The sequence below is a fragment of the Pelophylax lessonae genome, assembly GCF_965119305.1.
Source record: "Pelophylax lessonae genome assembly, chromosome: 3".
In the NCBI taxonomy this organism is placed as follows: domain Eukaryota; kingdom Metazoa; phylum Chordata; class Amphibia; order Anura; family Ranidae; genus Pelophylax; species Pelophylax lessonae.
The window spans coordinates 78719889-78734050 of NC_138770.1; the positions used below are offsets into that span (position 1 = coordinate 78719889).

Sequence of the window (14162 nt, forward strand, 5' to 3'; positions counted from 1 at the left end):
TCCTTTCTTTTCTACGAGGTCCTGCGGCCTTTCTCAATTCATGCCTTCCTTTCTCTCTTGTTACAATCATGCTTCAATTGAGGTGAACAAGACATGTATAGCTGCCTTAGTAATGCATCCCGGAGATATTTTTGGTTATACTCAGGTTGATTTATTAAAACTGGAGAGTGCAAAATCTGGTGCAGCTCTGCAGAAAAAACACAAACAGCTTCCAGTTTCTTTAGGGTCCTTTCACACGAGCGTTCCGTATGTCCGTTTTTCCTCCCATCCGTTTGCGGATGAAAAATGGACATAATGTAGGTCTATGGGATTGCGGACGTTAGCGGGTGACCATCTGCTGACATCCGTTTTGCGTCCATTCCGTTCAGTTCCGTTTTTTGAGACGGAAGAGAACTCTATTTTTCTTCCGTTTAAAAAACGAAAAGGACACAAAAACGGATGTCAGCGGATGTCATCCGCTAACGTCCGCAATCCCATAGACATACATTATGTTCGTTTTTCGTCCGCAAACGGATGGATGAAAAACGGACATATGGAACATCCCCTACAAAAGTGCATCCGTGTCCGTGTAAAAAAAAAGTGACAGAACGGAAAAAAAAAAAAACGACCGTGCCGTGTGAAAGGACCCTCAGTCAAAGGTAAATTAAACAAGCTGAAGTTAGAAGCCGATTGGCTACCATGTACAGCTGCACCAGATTTTGCTATCTCCAGTTTTAGTAAATTAACCCACTGGGTCATATTTGGTTATCGTCACATTTTCTTCAATTTAAAAAAAAACACTGAAAAAAATAAAAAAAGGGTACTGCCAAACATCTGGAGTATGCTGTCCAGTTCTGGGCACCGGTCCTCAGAAAGGATGTGCTGGAACTGGAGAGAGTCCAGAGAAGGGCAAGAAAAATACCGTATTTTCCGGCGTATAAGACGACTGGGCGTATAAGACAACCCCCCTATTACATGATCTACCGGTAATACTTATACTTAGGTTACCTTGGAGATATTATACTCGGCGTATAAGACGACCTGCCATTTTTGGGGGATTTTTTTGAGGTCCAAAAGCAGTCTTATACGCCAGAAAATAGAGTAATTAGGGGAATGGAGGACATCAGCTATGAGGAAAGACTACAAGCACTGAACTTATTCTCTCTGGAGAAGAGACGATTGAGGGGGGATATGATATCAATGTACAAATACTGTACTGGCGACCCTAGCATAAGGAACAAACTATTCAGAGAAAGGGAGTACAATAAGACACGTGGCCACTCACTAAAACTAGAGGAAAAACGGTTTAACCTTAAACTACGTAAGGGATTCTTTACTGTCAGAGCAGTAAGGATGAAGAATTCTCTCCCACAAGCAGTGGTATCAGCAGGGAGCATCGATAGTTTCAAAAACTATTAGATGGGTACCTTAAAGACCACAACATACAGGGGTATACAATGTATGGTCAACATCAAACACACACACACCTCACTAACTATGTAACAACTACTGACTGGTCACAGTGTACAACATGGATGAAATATGAATACCAGCAAGCTGTTTCAGGACCCTTCCTCAGGTCTCAGGCATGTGTGAGGTTGGCATGCCTGAAGAAGAATCCCTATGCGGTCCCAAAATGTTGCTTTTGTATGTGATCATTCAAGAATAAAGAGCTTTAGAACAAGTTTGTCTCAAAGTGCTGACAACATATTTTATCCCGTCTCAGTATAAGGATGCATGTCACTTAATCCTCTCTCTCTCCCACAATGCAGTGCTTGGTGCCTGAGTGACCAATCATTAGGCTGAATTAAATGATGTGAACTGAGGTTAGAGGTGGGTCCTTAGCCCTGTGAAAAGACCAACCAGATGGGCTTGAAAATTATACAAGGTTTTATTTGTTGCTTGTGGTTGCTGAACGGGGATTGGAGAAATGAACTTTAGGTAGTAGTTGGGTGGCTATGTAAGCCTGCTACCTCCTTGTATAGGTAAATTACAAGTTCATTTTAACATGGGTACAAATAAGACTTGTCAGTACAGCCAAATTAGACTCCTCAGGCAAAAGGAAAAAGAAAAAAAAATCTCCAGCCTTTTCATATTTTCATTAATATAAGAAACAAACATAACAATACAGAAGACATAAAAGTTGGAAGTAAAATAAGAGGCATCTTTGAAGGTCCATGCACACCAAGTGTTGTGTTATAGCAACACATCATCATACGATAAGACAGGAAATCATATCAAATGGACTGGCAGAGCACTTTAAAGCACAAAAGAGGATGTATCTTTGAATGTACTGCACCACAATGGCAGCATAACGTGGGTTACTGCTATTGCAGTTTGTATATTGTCACCACAATGCACTGTGGACTGTGTGTTATCATGGTTAGTAGTGGGGACTCCCGGTTCATCTGCCACCATAGCAGTTGGGTGGTGACAAGGGGGTCGTTTCGACTCGACTGCCAAGATAGATGTCTATTATCAATGGGCACTAAAGAGCTGTGCTCTAGATGTTAGGGACTTCAAACTGGCAACAATTATATCTAACCAAAGAGCGCAGACGAATCTCTAAACTATTTTCTGTCTTGTTAAACCTTTTGTTTTTATTTTTTCCTGTTGTAACTCTGTATGGTGACTTGTTCTTTAAAATTGCTATACTATGTATGGCCTTGCTTTATGCAAGTTAATGCTGTATCATCACGCAATGTTACGTTTTTGTTACCTTTCTCCTACTGAAACTTCAATGAAGATTACATCATGGTTAGTATTAACATGCAAGAAACCATACATTTTTAGTCACACTACCATAATGCTACAGTGTGAATGGACCTTCGATCTAGCCACTCTTTGTCAAGTAGAACTCAAGCCAAAATTCTAGGGGTTTGATCACACCATAAGCATATGCCTGTAGATGTGAAAAGTGGTAATGCAAAGTCACTTTGTACTGATGGATAAACTCATTGGGGTTGATTTACTAAAGGCACATGGACTGTAGGCTTTGCAGTTGCTCCAGAGTTTAGTAATTGAGGAAAAGCCTCACTTTGCATCAAATACACAATCACATAAAAGGGAAATAAAAAAAACAAAATTTTTGCTTGTACAGGATTAGGTTATAGTAGTCAGCAGAGCCTCCCCTTTGCAAAATGCAGTCTATCTGCCTTTAATAAATCAACCCCTGTGTGTTGCAGCACAATGAGAAATTTATGCAGTATATATCTTGCTGTGTGGCAACAGCCCCTTCATTTTAAGGGGGCTGCTTAATGCAATGATGCTCAACGCACTAACATAAGTGCATTGCAGTGCACTGTGTTATGGTGTGAATAGGCCCTTGATGGGGAAGAGCTGTATCTTCTTTAAGATATTTTCAGTGTCAAAGAGATGCAAAGTAAGAGAACCTGACAGAGATTTTAGGATCTCCCCATTCTGTTAAAAATGTTTAGTCTTAAGGCTCGTTCACACTTAATTTGCCCTCGGAAGAGGGATCTGTTTTTGGAATGCTCTTCAAACAGCATGTGACAGGTGGTGAGGAAGCATTGTATTACCTTCTCATCAACTACTTTGACCCCTTATACCTTTCACCAGTGTGGTCCTATTCAGTTGCATGGGTCAAATTTAGTGCAGAAATCTCCTTGATGAAAGAAGTGTCCAGGCAGTTAAATCGATCAGTGATATTCTCATAAAAAAGTCAGAGAGGAATTAAAATAGAATCATTCTCTAGATCAGGGATTCCCAAACTATGGCCCTGCAGCTGTTGCAGAACTTCACATCCCATGAGGCATTGCAAAACTCTGACATTTACATACATGACTAGGCATGATGAGAATTGTAGTTCCTGAAAAACTGGAGGGCCGTAGTTTGGGAATCCCTGCTCTAGATGGCAGTACTGTTTCCTACTATTACACAGGTGTCAAACACAAGACACGGGGGCTAAATCCGGCCCACCAGGCCATTTTATGTGGCCCTCGCACCTCTCCTGAGCTGAGGCACCCCCCTTTTCTCTGCCCACCCCCTTGTCTCAGCAGTTGGCAGCAGAGAGGAGGACAAAACTCCTCCGCAAGATCCTGCGCTTCTCTGAAGCTGCCGAGAGACTTGTCTCTGCTCTTGCACCTGTCTCAGGAGTCTGAGAGGACAGAACTCCTCAAACAGATCTTGTGCCTCTCTGTGCAGCAGAAGTTCTTCTCTCTGCATACCCTGGTCTCAGCATTCAGTAGACTCCGGCAGCTGACTCCTGCCCTCCTCTAGGCCTCCTCCAGACCCTACAATTTATGCTTCTCAGCTCCACACCAAGCTTCTTCCTGGAAGCAGCACAAGGTAACGGGGATGCACTGTGATATAATGGAGGGTGGGGGACTCTTAACTTCTGATAGTGGGGGGGCTCTTGACATCTGATGTAAGGGGGGGTTGATAGTGGGGGGGCTCTTGACATCTGATGTAAGGGGGGGGGTTGATAGTGGGGGGGGCTCTTGACATCTGATGTAAGGGGGGGTGGATAGTGGGGGGGCTCTTGACATCTGATGTAAGGGGGGGGGTTGATAGTGGGGGGGGGGGGGGGCTCTTGACATCTGATGTAAGGGGGGGTGGGGTGCGCTGGACATTTAGTCTTACAGATACAACAGGCCCTTTGAGGCAACCATAATGCTAATGCGACCCACAATGCAGTTGAGTTTGACACCCCTATACTAATATGTCTGACACTCACCAAAATTCACTCTACCATTCCAAATCAAAACAAATCTTTGTGACCTGCTGAAAGAGCAGCTGAACTACACTGGAAAAATGGGGGAACTTCAAAGTAGGTATTTTGACGATCTTTACAAAACACCAAAATAATGTTCTAAGAAATGGGCGCACTCACCTGCAGCAGTTATTGTTCCCACACATGAGCACCTCCCGCCCTCCACAGCAGATGGTGCAGTAGGACTGGTACCCGTCATCATCGTACTGGTAAGCACACTCTAGAAAGCAGTTCTGCAAGAAAAGAAGTACAACTGTAATGGCAGACAGGACATGGTTGGCTATTGGCCAATTCAGTGAAGAGGCAGAAGACAAAGTGCTCTATAGCTATAGTATTCTGCAGCCAGCGGAGGCGCTCTTCTCTGTAAGAAAATTCTGTAAGCCCTAAATTGAAGCTGAACTCCGGGTAAACAGCTAAATGCACATATTACAATAGCTTTATCAGACTAAGCATAGACACTTTTGTTATTTATACAGTCAGTCTGCCAGACAGCACAGCTAGGGGCATGATGCCAATTTCTCTTTTAGAAAAAAGGAATACAGTGGTGTCATCCCCCCTCTTGCAGCCTGGATAACAAAGTAGCAGCAACACACTAAAGCCGGCCATAGATAGATCAAATCTCAATCAATCTATGGGCAGGCTGGTTGTACTGAAGTCGATCGATGTGTGTTGCCTCTCCCTCACTGTACAGGGGATGAAAGACTGACAGGCAGATTGAGCTAATAGTGCTAGGTGTACATAAAGGGCCATACAATCTGTCAACCGCCATCATTCCCTACTGCATCCAATGATTATGCCTTTTTCATATGGACGTTTGCAAGTAGTTTTATCCTTTTAACCTCCCTGGCGGTCTGATTATGTCAGGATTTCTGTGCTAAAAGCGGTACATTGTTTTGCATGGAAATCTGTTGTTTTATATTTTAAAACTCATCTTCCCCTGCGATCCCCGGCCGTCCTCCCGGCCGATGCCGGAACCTGTGTTCCGCTTCCCTTCCCTGCGAGCGTTGCGACGCAGGGGGGTGGAACTGGCAGCAATTTAAAAAATGTAAATACACAAATGACATGATACAAAGCTGTGATCCTAACGGATTACACTGTATCATGCCATTTCACCACAGGATTTCACCTGGTGACTTTTCCAGTGCCCTGCCTGTGCTTTTCCAGTTCTTTGTGCCTGGAAAATTGAGAATGACCATGGCGTCCAAAAAGTGTTCTTTTCGTGCAAAAGCTCTTTTAGACGAACTGGAAAACAGCGACAGCAAAATGGAGTTACTTGAAGAACTGAGCGATATCGATTCGTGGGAAAATTCGTCATCAGGAAAGTGACGACAGCGACAATTCTGATGTCTCTTTCTGGCACATCGCTCCGTTGGAAATTCTGAAGAATGATTTGATATACTTCCCAAATTCCACAAGCTATGTGCCAGAAAGAGACATCAGAATCGTCGCTGTCGTCACTTTTCGTACCTGATGACGAATTTTCCCACAAATCGCTATCGCTCAGTTCTTCAAGCAACTCTGTTTCACTGTCGCTGTTTTCCAGTTTGTCTCAAAAAAAAAAAAAAACACTTTTTGGACACCATGGTTGTTCAAAATTTTCCAGGCACAAAGAACTGGAAAAGCACAGGCAGGGCACTGGAAAAGTCACCAGGTGAAATCCTGTGGTGAAATGGGATGATACAGTGTAATCCGTTAGGATCACAGCTTTGTATCATGTTATTTACTGTATTTACACTTTTGAATTTGCCGCAACGCTCGCAGGGAAGGGAACCGGAAGGCAAGTGCCTGTGGGGACATCAGGGAGGACGGCGGGGGATCGTAGGGAAGGTGAGTAACATTCTGGAGTAATCCCGAGTGTGGCTCGGGGTTACTGCTTTTGGTACTGAAAGTTAACCCCGAGCCACACTCGGGAATACCGCTAGGGGGGTTAATAAAGCAATTTATTAAGCAGTATCACACAATGTTGGTGTCATCTTTTCTATATGGTAAATGGATTCCCTGGAAGTCTGAGTCATCCATCCCCAGAGATCTATCGTCATAGTGTGATTACCTGTATCCAGGACCACCATATACTGTGGGAGCCATGGATTATTACTAAGCGTGTTAGACCCATTTGCTATACGGCACCTGGGTCAACAGAGTCTGGTGAGCATATATCTATATCTTCCTCTTGCTGCTGTGGGCTCTTCACCTGGTTTCCAACATATGCACTATTTTGGAAGATTCACACTTTACCGTTCGTAATTCTTAATGAAATTCTTTATATTTGATTTCTTTTATTATCTAAAGACTTTCAGCACTATTGTTTGGACTAATATTAATTTCTTAACAAAAATTTTCACCTTTGATATATTGGCGACAATGTATCTACCATTGCATGACTTGGTGTCAGTTGATGTGCTGGCAGCTTTCTTTGCTTGAATTTGATGTTTGTTAGCGCAGTAGTATTCATATTATTCCAGTACATAAAAATACATTCCATGATTTCTAAAGGAATTCACAACAAAGCGACAGTGTCTCTGTAAAGCTCACCTCTGACCACTTTATACCTCCGTCTCAAGTGCTCCCACCACTCTTCCCTTTGTCACACCATAACATCACGTGTCACAACACAAAGGCAGCCGTGATATCACCCTCTCTATCACATGAAAGTGCTCAGGCCTGGTGATTGCCAGCTAGTCTTGAGCACTACAATATGGGAGGAGGTCTTATGCTCCACCATACCCAGAAACACTAGATACTGCACAAGATCAGCAGTGGACACAGAAGAATGAGCGTAGGAGGCAGCTGGAGAGGCGCGTATAAATTGGTCATTGGTGGGCAAGGTGACAGGGTCTCTTTATTAGTGTTTCATTTTTATATGGTTTTGAGGTTCAGCACCGTCTGGTTACCTTGCAGTTTTGGCACATTCCTCCAATAAATAGCGGGTGTTCTAGGGTGACATTCAGACTGCCACAGGATATGCAGATATCTGTAATCACACAATACAGAAATACTTCTTTATTATATATGTATACAAAGGTGTAACATAGGTGGGCTGACAGTAAAGCACATCCGGTAAGGTAACCCCTTCCCACCTGGCCTATTGTAATATGACGGCTGGGTGGGAGCCTTATAATCCTGGGAGAATGTCATATGATGTCCTCCCAGGTTGGGGCAGTGCTCAGGCGCTCCACCAGACACAGCCGATGACAGATCACTGTACCAGCCCGCTGCCGGTACCATGTGATCGCTGTGGTAAATCAGAGCAGATCACATGACAATTGTACACAATGAAAGGCTTTTATTTCATTGTGTACTATTGTGATGAGCTCTGTGATTGGTCACAGTAATCACACTGTACAGACAAGCCAATCACAGCCCATCTTTAGCATGTGATTAGCTGTGGCCAATCACAGCTAATCGTAATAGTAAACACTGAATGCATCGTTTTATTTCAGAAAAAAATGGTTGCTTATAACTGTGAAATTCAGTGTTATAAGCAATCATAGTGTGTGTAAGAAATAAAAAAAAATCTTGATCACACCCCCAGAGTAGTACAGTGTTACTATGGTAATTGTATTGCTCTGGTCACTGTATTTAAAAACATTGTAATGGAAAAAAAAAAAAAAAGAAAAGAAAAATTACTACTTTTTTTTTTTTTTTTTACATACTGTCACCAGTCAGTGTCCCTGATCACTGCCACACCAGCTTTATAATACTGTACTGCACTGGTGACAGTATCTAAACATTGTTATTAAAATTGTAGAGAAAACTTTTTTTTTAATTTCCTAATTTTTCAAAAAATTGTGACAAAAAAGTACGTCACAAAACTCGTCATGCCTCTTACTTTGGACGGTCTACTTTCCAAAAAGGGGCAATTTTGGGGGATATTTGTACTGTCCTGGCATTTTTCAGTCCTCAAGAAATGAGACAGGCCGTCAGTACATCAGGCGCTTTATGCCAGCCCGTCGCCCGAAAGCCAACTCCACCTGGGACACAAGGGACTCCAGGACTGCTGTCAATGCCCCCGGAGGGCCCCGCAGCCCCAGAGAAGGATCAGGTGGGGAGATGTGCTCCAAAGACTCCATGAGTCACCAGACAGACCCCATAAAAAAGTGTAAAAACACAGCTATGGGACCACCCCCACCGCTCTGGCAGCACCACCTGGTTGACCCCACCAGACTCACCACCCTGCAGAAACCGGGCACTGCAGCCACCAGGAGAATCTGCACTGCACGTGCAGTGATCAGAAAATGAAAGGATCCAGGAGTCAGCACCAGGGGATGAGGGGCTCCCACTGCTGAAATCGCCACCCAGAGGACTCCACTGTCATTGCTGCTGCTGTTTTCAATGGCAAACCACTGCAAAATTGCCGCCGGACTACACAAACATGGCACCACGAGGCTCCCAGGGACCCAAGAGGGATCCCTAGGACTCAAGGACAGGCCCAGGCGACGGGGGGTGGGGCCCTGGCAGGAGCTCCCATCAGGTAAAACCTCCCCCCCCCCCCCCACACAGCCAACCACTCGGTCGCCGGCGGCGTAGCTCCCATTGCCAGCATAGCGCCCTGCCCCCACCCCAGGATGTGGACCAGACCACCCACACAGCCTCAGCCTAAGTGGAGGGGGGATCAGATGAAGGGGGTGCCTGACGGGAAGGAGGGGAACCCGGGGGTCCGACCATCGCAAGGAGGGGCCCAGGTCCACCCCAAAACCCTCCAGGGGGAGAGGGGGGACACCTACTCACCATACGTGAAACCTGGCGGGCACCTCTCCAGACAGAACCCCTCGCCATCAAAATGGGGGGCTGTCAGCCAGGAAGAACGCTGCGACTCAGGCCGAGATCCAGTCGTATGCGACCTTGTGAGGCTTTTAACTCACAAGCCAGCCCCTGTCTGGTGGGACTGTGTCGCAACCGACCTAGCGCGGAGCTGAGGTCTGCGCGTGCTCGCTGGCCAGACTGGAGTGACAACTGGATCTAGATTATCCAGCCTGTCACCTACTCTGGCAGTTGATTGTAGATCTCACAAAAAAAAAACAGAAAAAAAAATAAAAATAAAAAATTCCCAAGAACAGAGATCCCAGCAAGGAACTAGGTCCTTACTCCTGACTAGGCAGAAAAAAAATGGAGTACCTATAGCAGAGAGAGGGAGTATACTCCCTGGGACTGCCCATAGGGGTAGCCAGACTTTTTTTCTGCCTTGTGTCCTACTCCTGCAGGGGGCAGTATAACCCAATGGTTAGGAAGATCAGGAGCTGTGTCCATCAATGAACGAGAGAAAATGTTTTTGGTAAAAAAAGAAATACCAATAAGCGTATATTGATTGGTTTCAAGGGAACGTTACAGCGTCTAGAAATGATGGTATATATTTATGGAATTTTTATTTAATTTTTTTATACTAGTAATGGCGGCAAACAGCGACTTGTAGTGGGACTGTGATATTGTGGCGGACAATCGGACACTAAAGCAAAAAATAAAACTTACACAGGTGATCAAATACCACCAAAAGAAAGCTCTATTTGTAGTAAAAAAAGGACATCAATTTTATTAGGGTACAGCGTCGCACGACCGCGCAATTGTCAGTTAAAATAACGCAGTGCCATATTGCAAAAAAATGGCCTGGTCATTAAGGGGGTAAACCTTCCTGTCTAGAAGTGGTTACCATAAAGAAAACATTTACTTTTTTATGTGTCCTGAGCACAATAAATAAAGAAAATATATACTAAGGCTTCATTAGGCATTGAGACCCATACAGTGTGAAGAGATGTTCATTTTTTTTAAGTAGTATGTAACTGCATGCAGGCAGCCTATATAAGCGAGTGGAGATGCAGCAGCTGTATGGGCTCAACTGCACATTCGACTTTGATATGTACGCAGGGGTAGGTGCACAAACACGAATGCAGACATTGTGAGTTTGGGATGTGCACCTGTCCCTGCGTTAACCACTTGCCAACCAGGCTTTTTCTGGCACTTTTTTTTTTGTTTACAAGTTTAAATTATTTTTTGCTAGAAAATTTACTTATAACCCCCAAACATTATACATTTTTTTTTAGCAGAGACCCTATGGAATAAAATGGCGATCATTGCAATTTTTTATGTCACACTGTTTGTGTGCAATTGTTTTGGGAAAAATACACTTTAACCTCCCTGGCGGTCTGATTATGTAAGTAAAAGCGGTACATTGTTTTGCATGGAAATCTGTTGTTTTATATTGTAGGCCTGTAATTCTTAGGAATAGAACAGTAAAAGTGAATAAAAATTATTATTAAAATATTAATAAATTCATAAAAAATTATTAATAAAAATAAAAGGAATAAAACAGTAAAAGTGCAGGCAGGGCACAGGGCAAAGCACTAGGGACAAAACTGAGGTGAAATGGTTAAAAAAAGTAATGTAATCCTAACAGATTGCAATGTATCATGTTATGTTTTGTTTATTTTTTTGAATTGCCTGCCTGGTTCTGCCCCCTGCGTAGCAGGGAATGGAACCCGGAAGACGGATGTCAGCATCGGCTGGAGGACGCAGTGGTAGGACATCGCAGGGACAAGGTAATTTACACTACAGGGTAACCCTGAGTGTGGCTTGGGTTAACACTTTTGGTACTGATAATTAACCCTGAGCCACACTCGGGATTACCGCAAGGGAGTGTAATGAATTAAAAAAAAAAAAACACAACAGTTACCCCAATTTTTTTGTATAATGTGAAAGATGATGCTACACAGAGTAAATAGATACCTAACATGTCACACTTTAAAATTGCACACATTTGTGGAATGGCGACAAACTACGGTATATAAAAATCTCCATAGGCAATACTTTAAATGCCTTTACAGGTTATCTGTTTAGAGGTACAGAGGAGGGGGTAGAACTTTTGCTCTCGCTCTAACGTTTGTGGCGATACCTCACATGTGTGTTCCGAATACCATGCGTGGGAGCACGGAGGGATGGCGGCTCTTTACATTTTTTTTTTTATCATTTATTTTACTTTTTATTTTTACACTGTCCGTTTAAACTCGTTTTTTTAATTATTTTTTTTCCTATTGCAAGGAATATGAACATCATTTGTAATAGAAATAAGCATGACAGATCCTCTTTATGAAGAGATCTGGGGTCAAAAAAGCCCCCCCAAATCTCTTCTTTACTTTTAGAAGCAAACAATAAAAAAAAAAAAATGGATTTTTGTCTTACCGTAAAATCCTTTTCTCTGATGTTCATTGACGGACACAAATCCAGAATCTTCTTGACCATTGAGTTATGCTGCCCTCTACAGGAGTAGGACATTAGGCAGGAAAAAGCTTTAGCACGCCTATGGGGCAGTCCCAGGAGGTATACTCCCACTTCCTGCTATAGGCATTCAGTTTTGTTGCAAGCAGTGTCAGAAGAAAAATAACCAAACTCAATAGAGGGGATGGTGCTGTGTCCGTCAATGAACTTTAGAGAAAAGGATTTTACGGTAAGACGAAAATCCAATTTTCTCTTTTGTTCATTGACGGACACAGCTCCAGAATCTTCTTGAACATTGGGATGTTCCAAAGCAGTGTCAAACATGAGGGGTGGAAAAAACACAGCAGGAAAAATTCCCAAAGGCTAAACCTATCCAACCAGGTAACATGGAGCTCCACCAGGAACAACTGGAGCTCATCTGAAAACAATACACCCTCAAAGAGGACCAGGTCCTCTCAAACAGCGGCCTGCAAAACTTTGCAGCCAAAAAGCAGCATTAGCAGATACCAACACATCTACTTTGTAACATTTTGAGAAAGTATGCACCGACAACCAAGTGGCCGCCTTGCAAACCTGCATCACTGACGCATGATGGTGGAAGGCCCAGGAGGCACTAAGCGTCCACGAAAAATTCGCCCTAACAGGGAAAAGAGGAACCTGACACTTAATTGAATAGGATTGCACTACCGTCTGTCTGATCCATCTGGAAATGGTCGCGGCAGATGCAGCCAACCCCTTGCGAGGTCCATCCATAAGGACAAAAAGTGAGTCTGATTTCCTAAATGACTCGGTTGCTGCCAGGTACACCCTGATCACCCGAACCACATCCATAAAATGCAAGGCAATCTCCTTAGGATGCTTAGGATTAGGACACAGGGAAGTCAACACAATGGGGTTGATTTACTAAAGGTAAATAGACTGTGCACTTTTGAAAGTGCATTCACTCTGCAAGCGCAGTTGCTCCAGATCTTAGTAAATGAGGTAAAGCTTCACTTTACAAAGAACAACCAATCACATGCAAGGAAAATTAAAAAAACAGCATTTTTGCTTGCACATGATTGGATGATGAAAGCCAGCAGAGCTCTCCCTCATTTACTAAGCTCTGGAACAACTGCACCTGCAGAGTGCAACTGCACTTTCAAAAGTGCATAGTCTATGTGTCTTTGGTAAATCAACCCCAATGTCTTCATTCAGATGGAAACCAGAGACAACCTTAGGAAGGAACGACCGACAAGGGTGCAGCACCACTTTATCTCTGTGAACCACCAAATAAGGTGAACGACAAGACAAAGCAACAAGAAGGCTACCTTCTGGGACAATGTAAGCAGAGACATCTCATGAATATTTTCAAAAGGCGGTTTCTGAAGAACCGACAGTACCAAATTGAGGTCTCACGGAGGCAGTGGAGACCGCACAGTCTGGGCCAAGTGGTGAACCCCCTGAACAAAGGTGCGAACCAAGGAATGCGTAGCCAAAGGACACTTAAAGAAAATCGCCAAGGAAGAAACCTGGCCCTTGATGGTACCCAAGGCCAGGCGCTGTTCCACACCACTTTGGAGGAACGCCAAAATTGGAGCCACCGAAAAGGAACGGAGAGAATCCTCCAGAGACTCACACCACGCAATATACGACTTCCAGAAGCGATGGTAAATCTTTCTAGAGGCAGATTTTCTAGCATTCAATAGCGTGGGAATCACCGAGTCAGACAACCCCCTATGCTTCAGCTCCTGGCTTTCAATAGCCAAGCCATTAATGCCAGCGACTGTAAAGCAGGATGGAAGAACAGCCCTTGGGCCAACAGGTCTTCCCTGAGAGTGAGTCACCAATCGACATCGGCGACCAGCCGTACCAGGTCGGCATACAAAGAACAGCGAGGCCAGTCTGGGGCCACAAGAATGACTGGAGTTCCTTCTGTCTAGATCCTTCGCAGAAGTCTCGGCAGAAGTTTGAGAAAGGGAAAGGCCTATATCGGATGGCACTGCCCTCAAGGAGCCACCAGTCCGTCCGTGATGTTGGCTAGAGGATCCCGGACATCCTGCCACAAATCTCTGCACATTCCTGTTGAAACGAGAGGCCAAAAGGTCCTCCACAGGAGTTCCCCACCAGGTGCACAGCTGATGAAGTGACCATTCTCTTTGGTCCAAGGCCTGTCAAGTGAGGTAATCCACCTGCCAATATTCCACCCCTGTAATACTGTAATATGCACAGAAGAGAGAGCTGGAACTAAACGTTCCGCCCACCTTAG

The 14162-nt window shown here is 44.1% G+C and overlaps 1 protein-coding gene across 4 annotated transcripts in view; it reads right to left on the bottom strand.

Moving 5' to 3' along the window:
- DNMT3A (DNA methyltransferase 3 alpha) overlaps nucleotides 1-14162 on the bottom strand; it is a 451028-nt gene that overhangs the window by 38263 nt on the left and 398603 nt on the right. For all 4 annotated transcript variants that reach the window (XM_082251154.1, XM_082251152.1, XM_082251153.1 and 1 more), the window contains 2 exons: nucleotides 7603-7682; nucleotides 4832-4944 (listed from right to left, as the gene is read on the bottom strand). In XM_082251154.1, the coding sequence (XP_082107280.1) occupies nucleotides 4832-4944; nucleotides 7603-7682 (193 nt within the window). The remainder of the gene's footprint in view (nucleotides 1-4831; nucleotides 4945-7602; nucleotides 7683-14162) is intronic.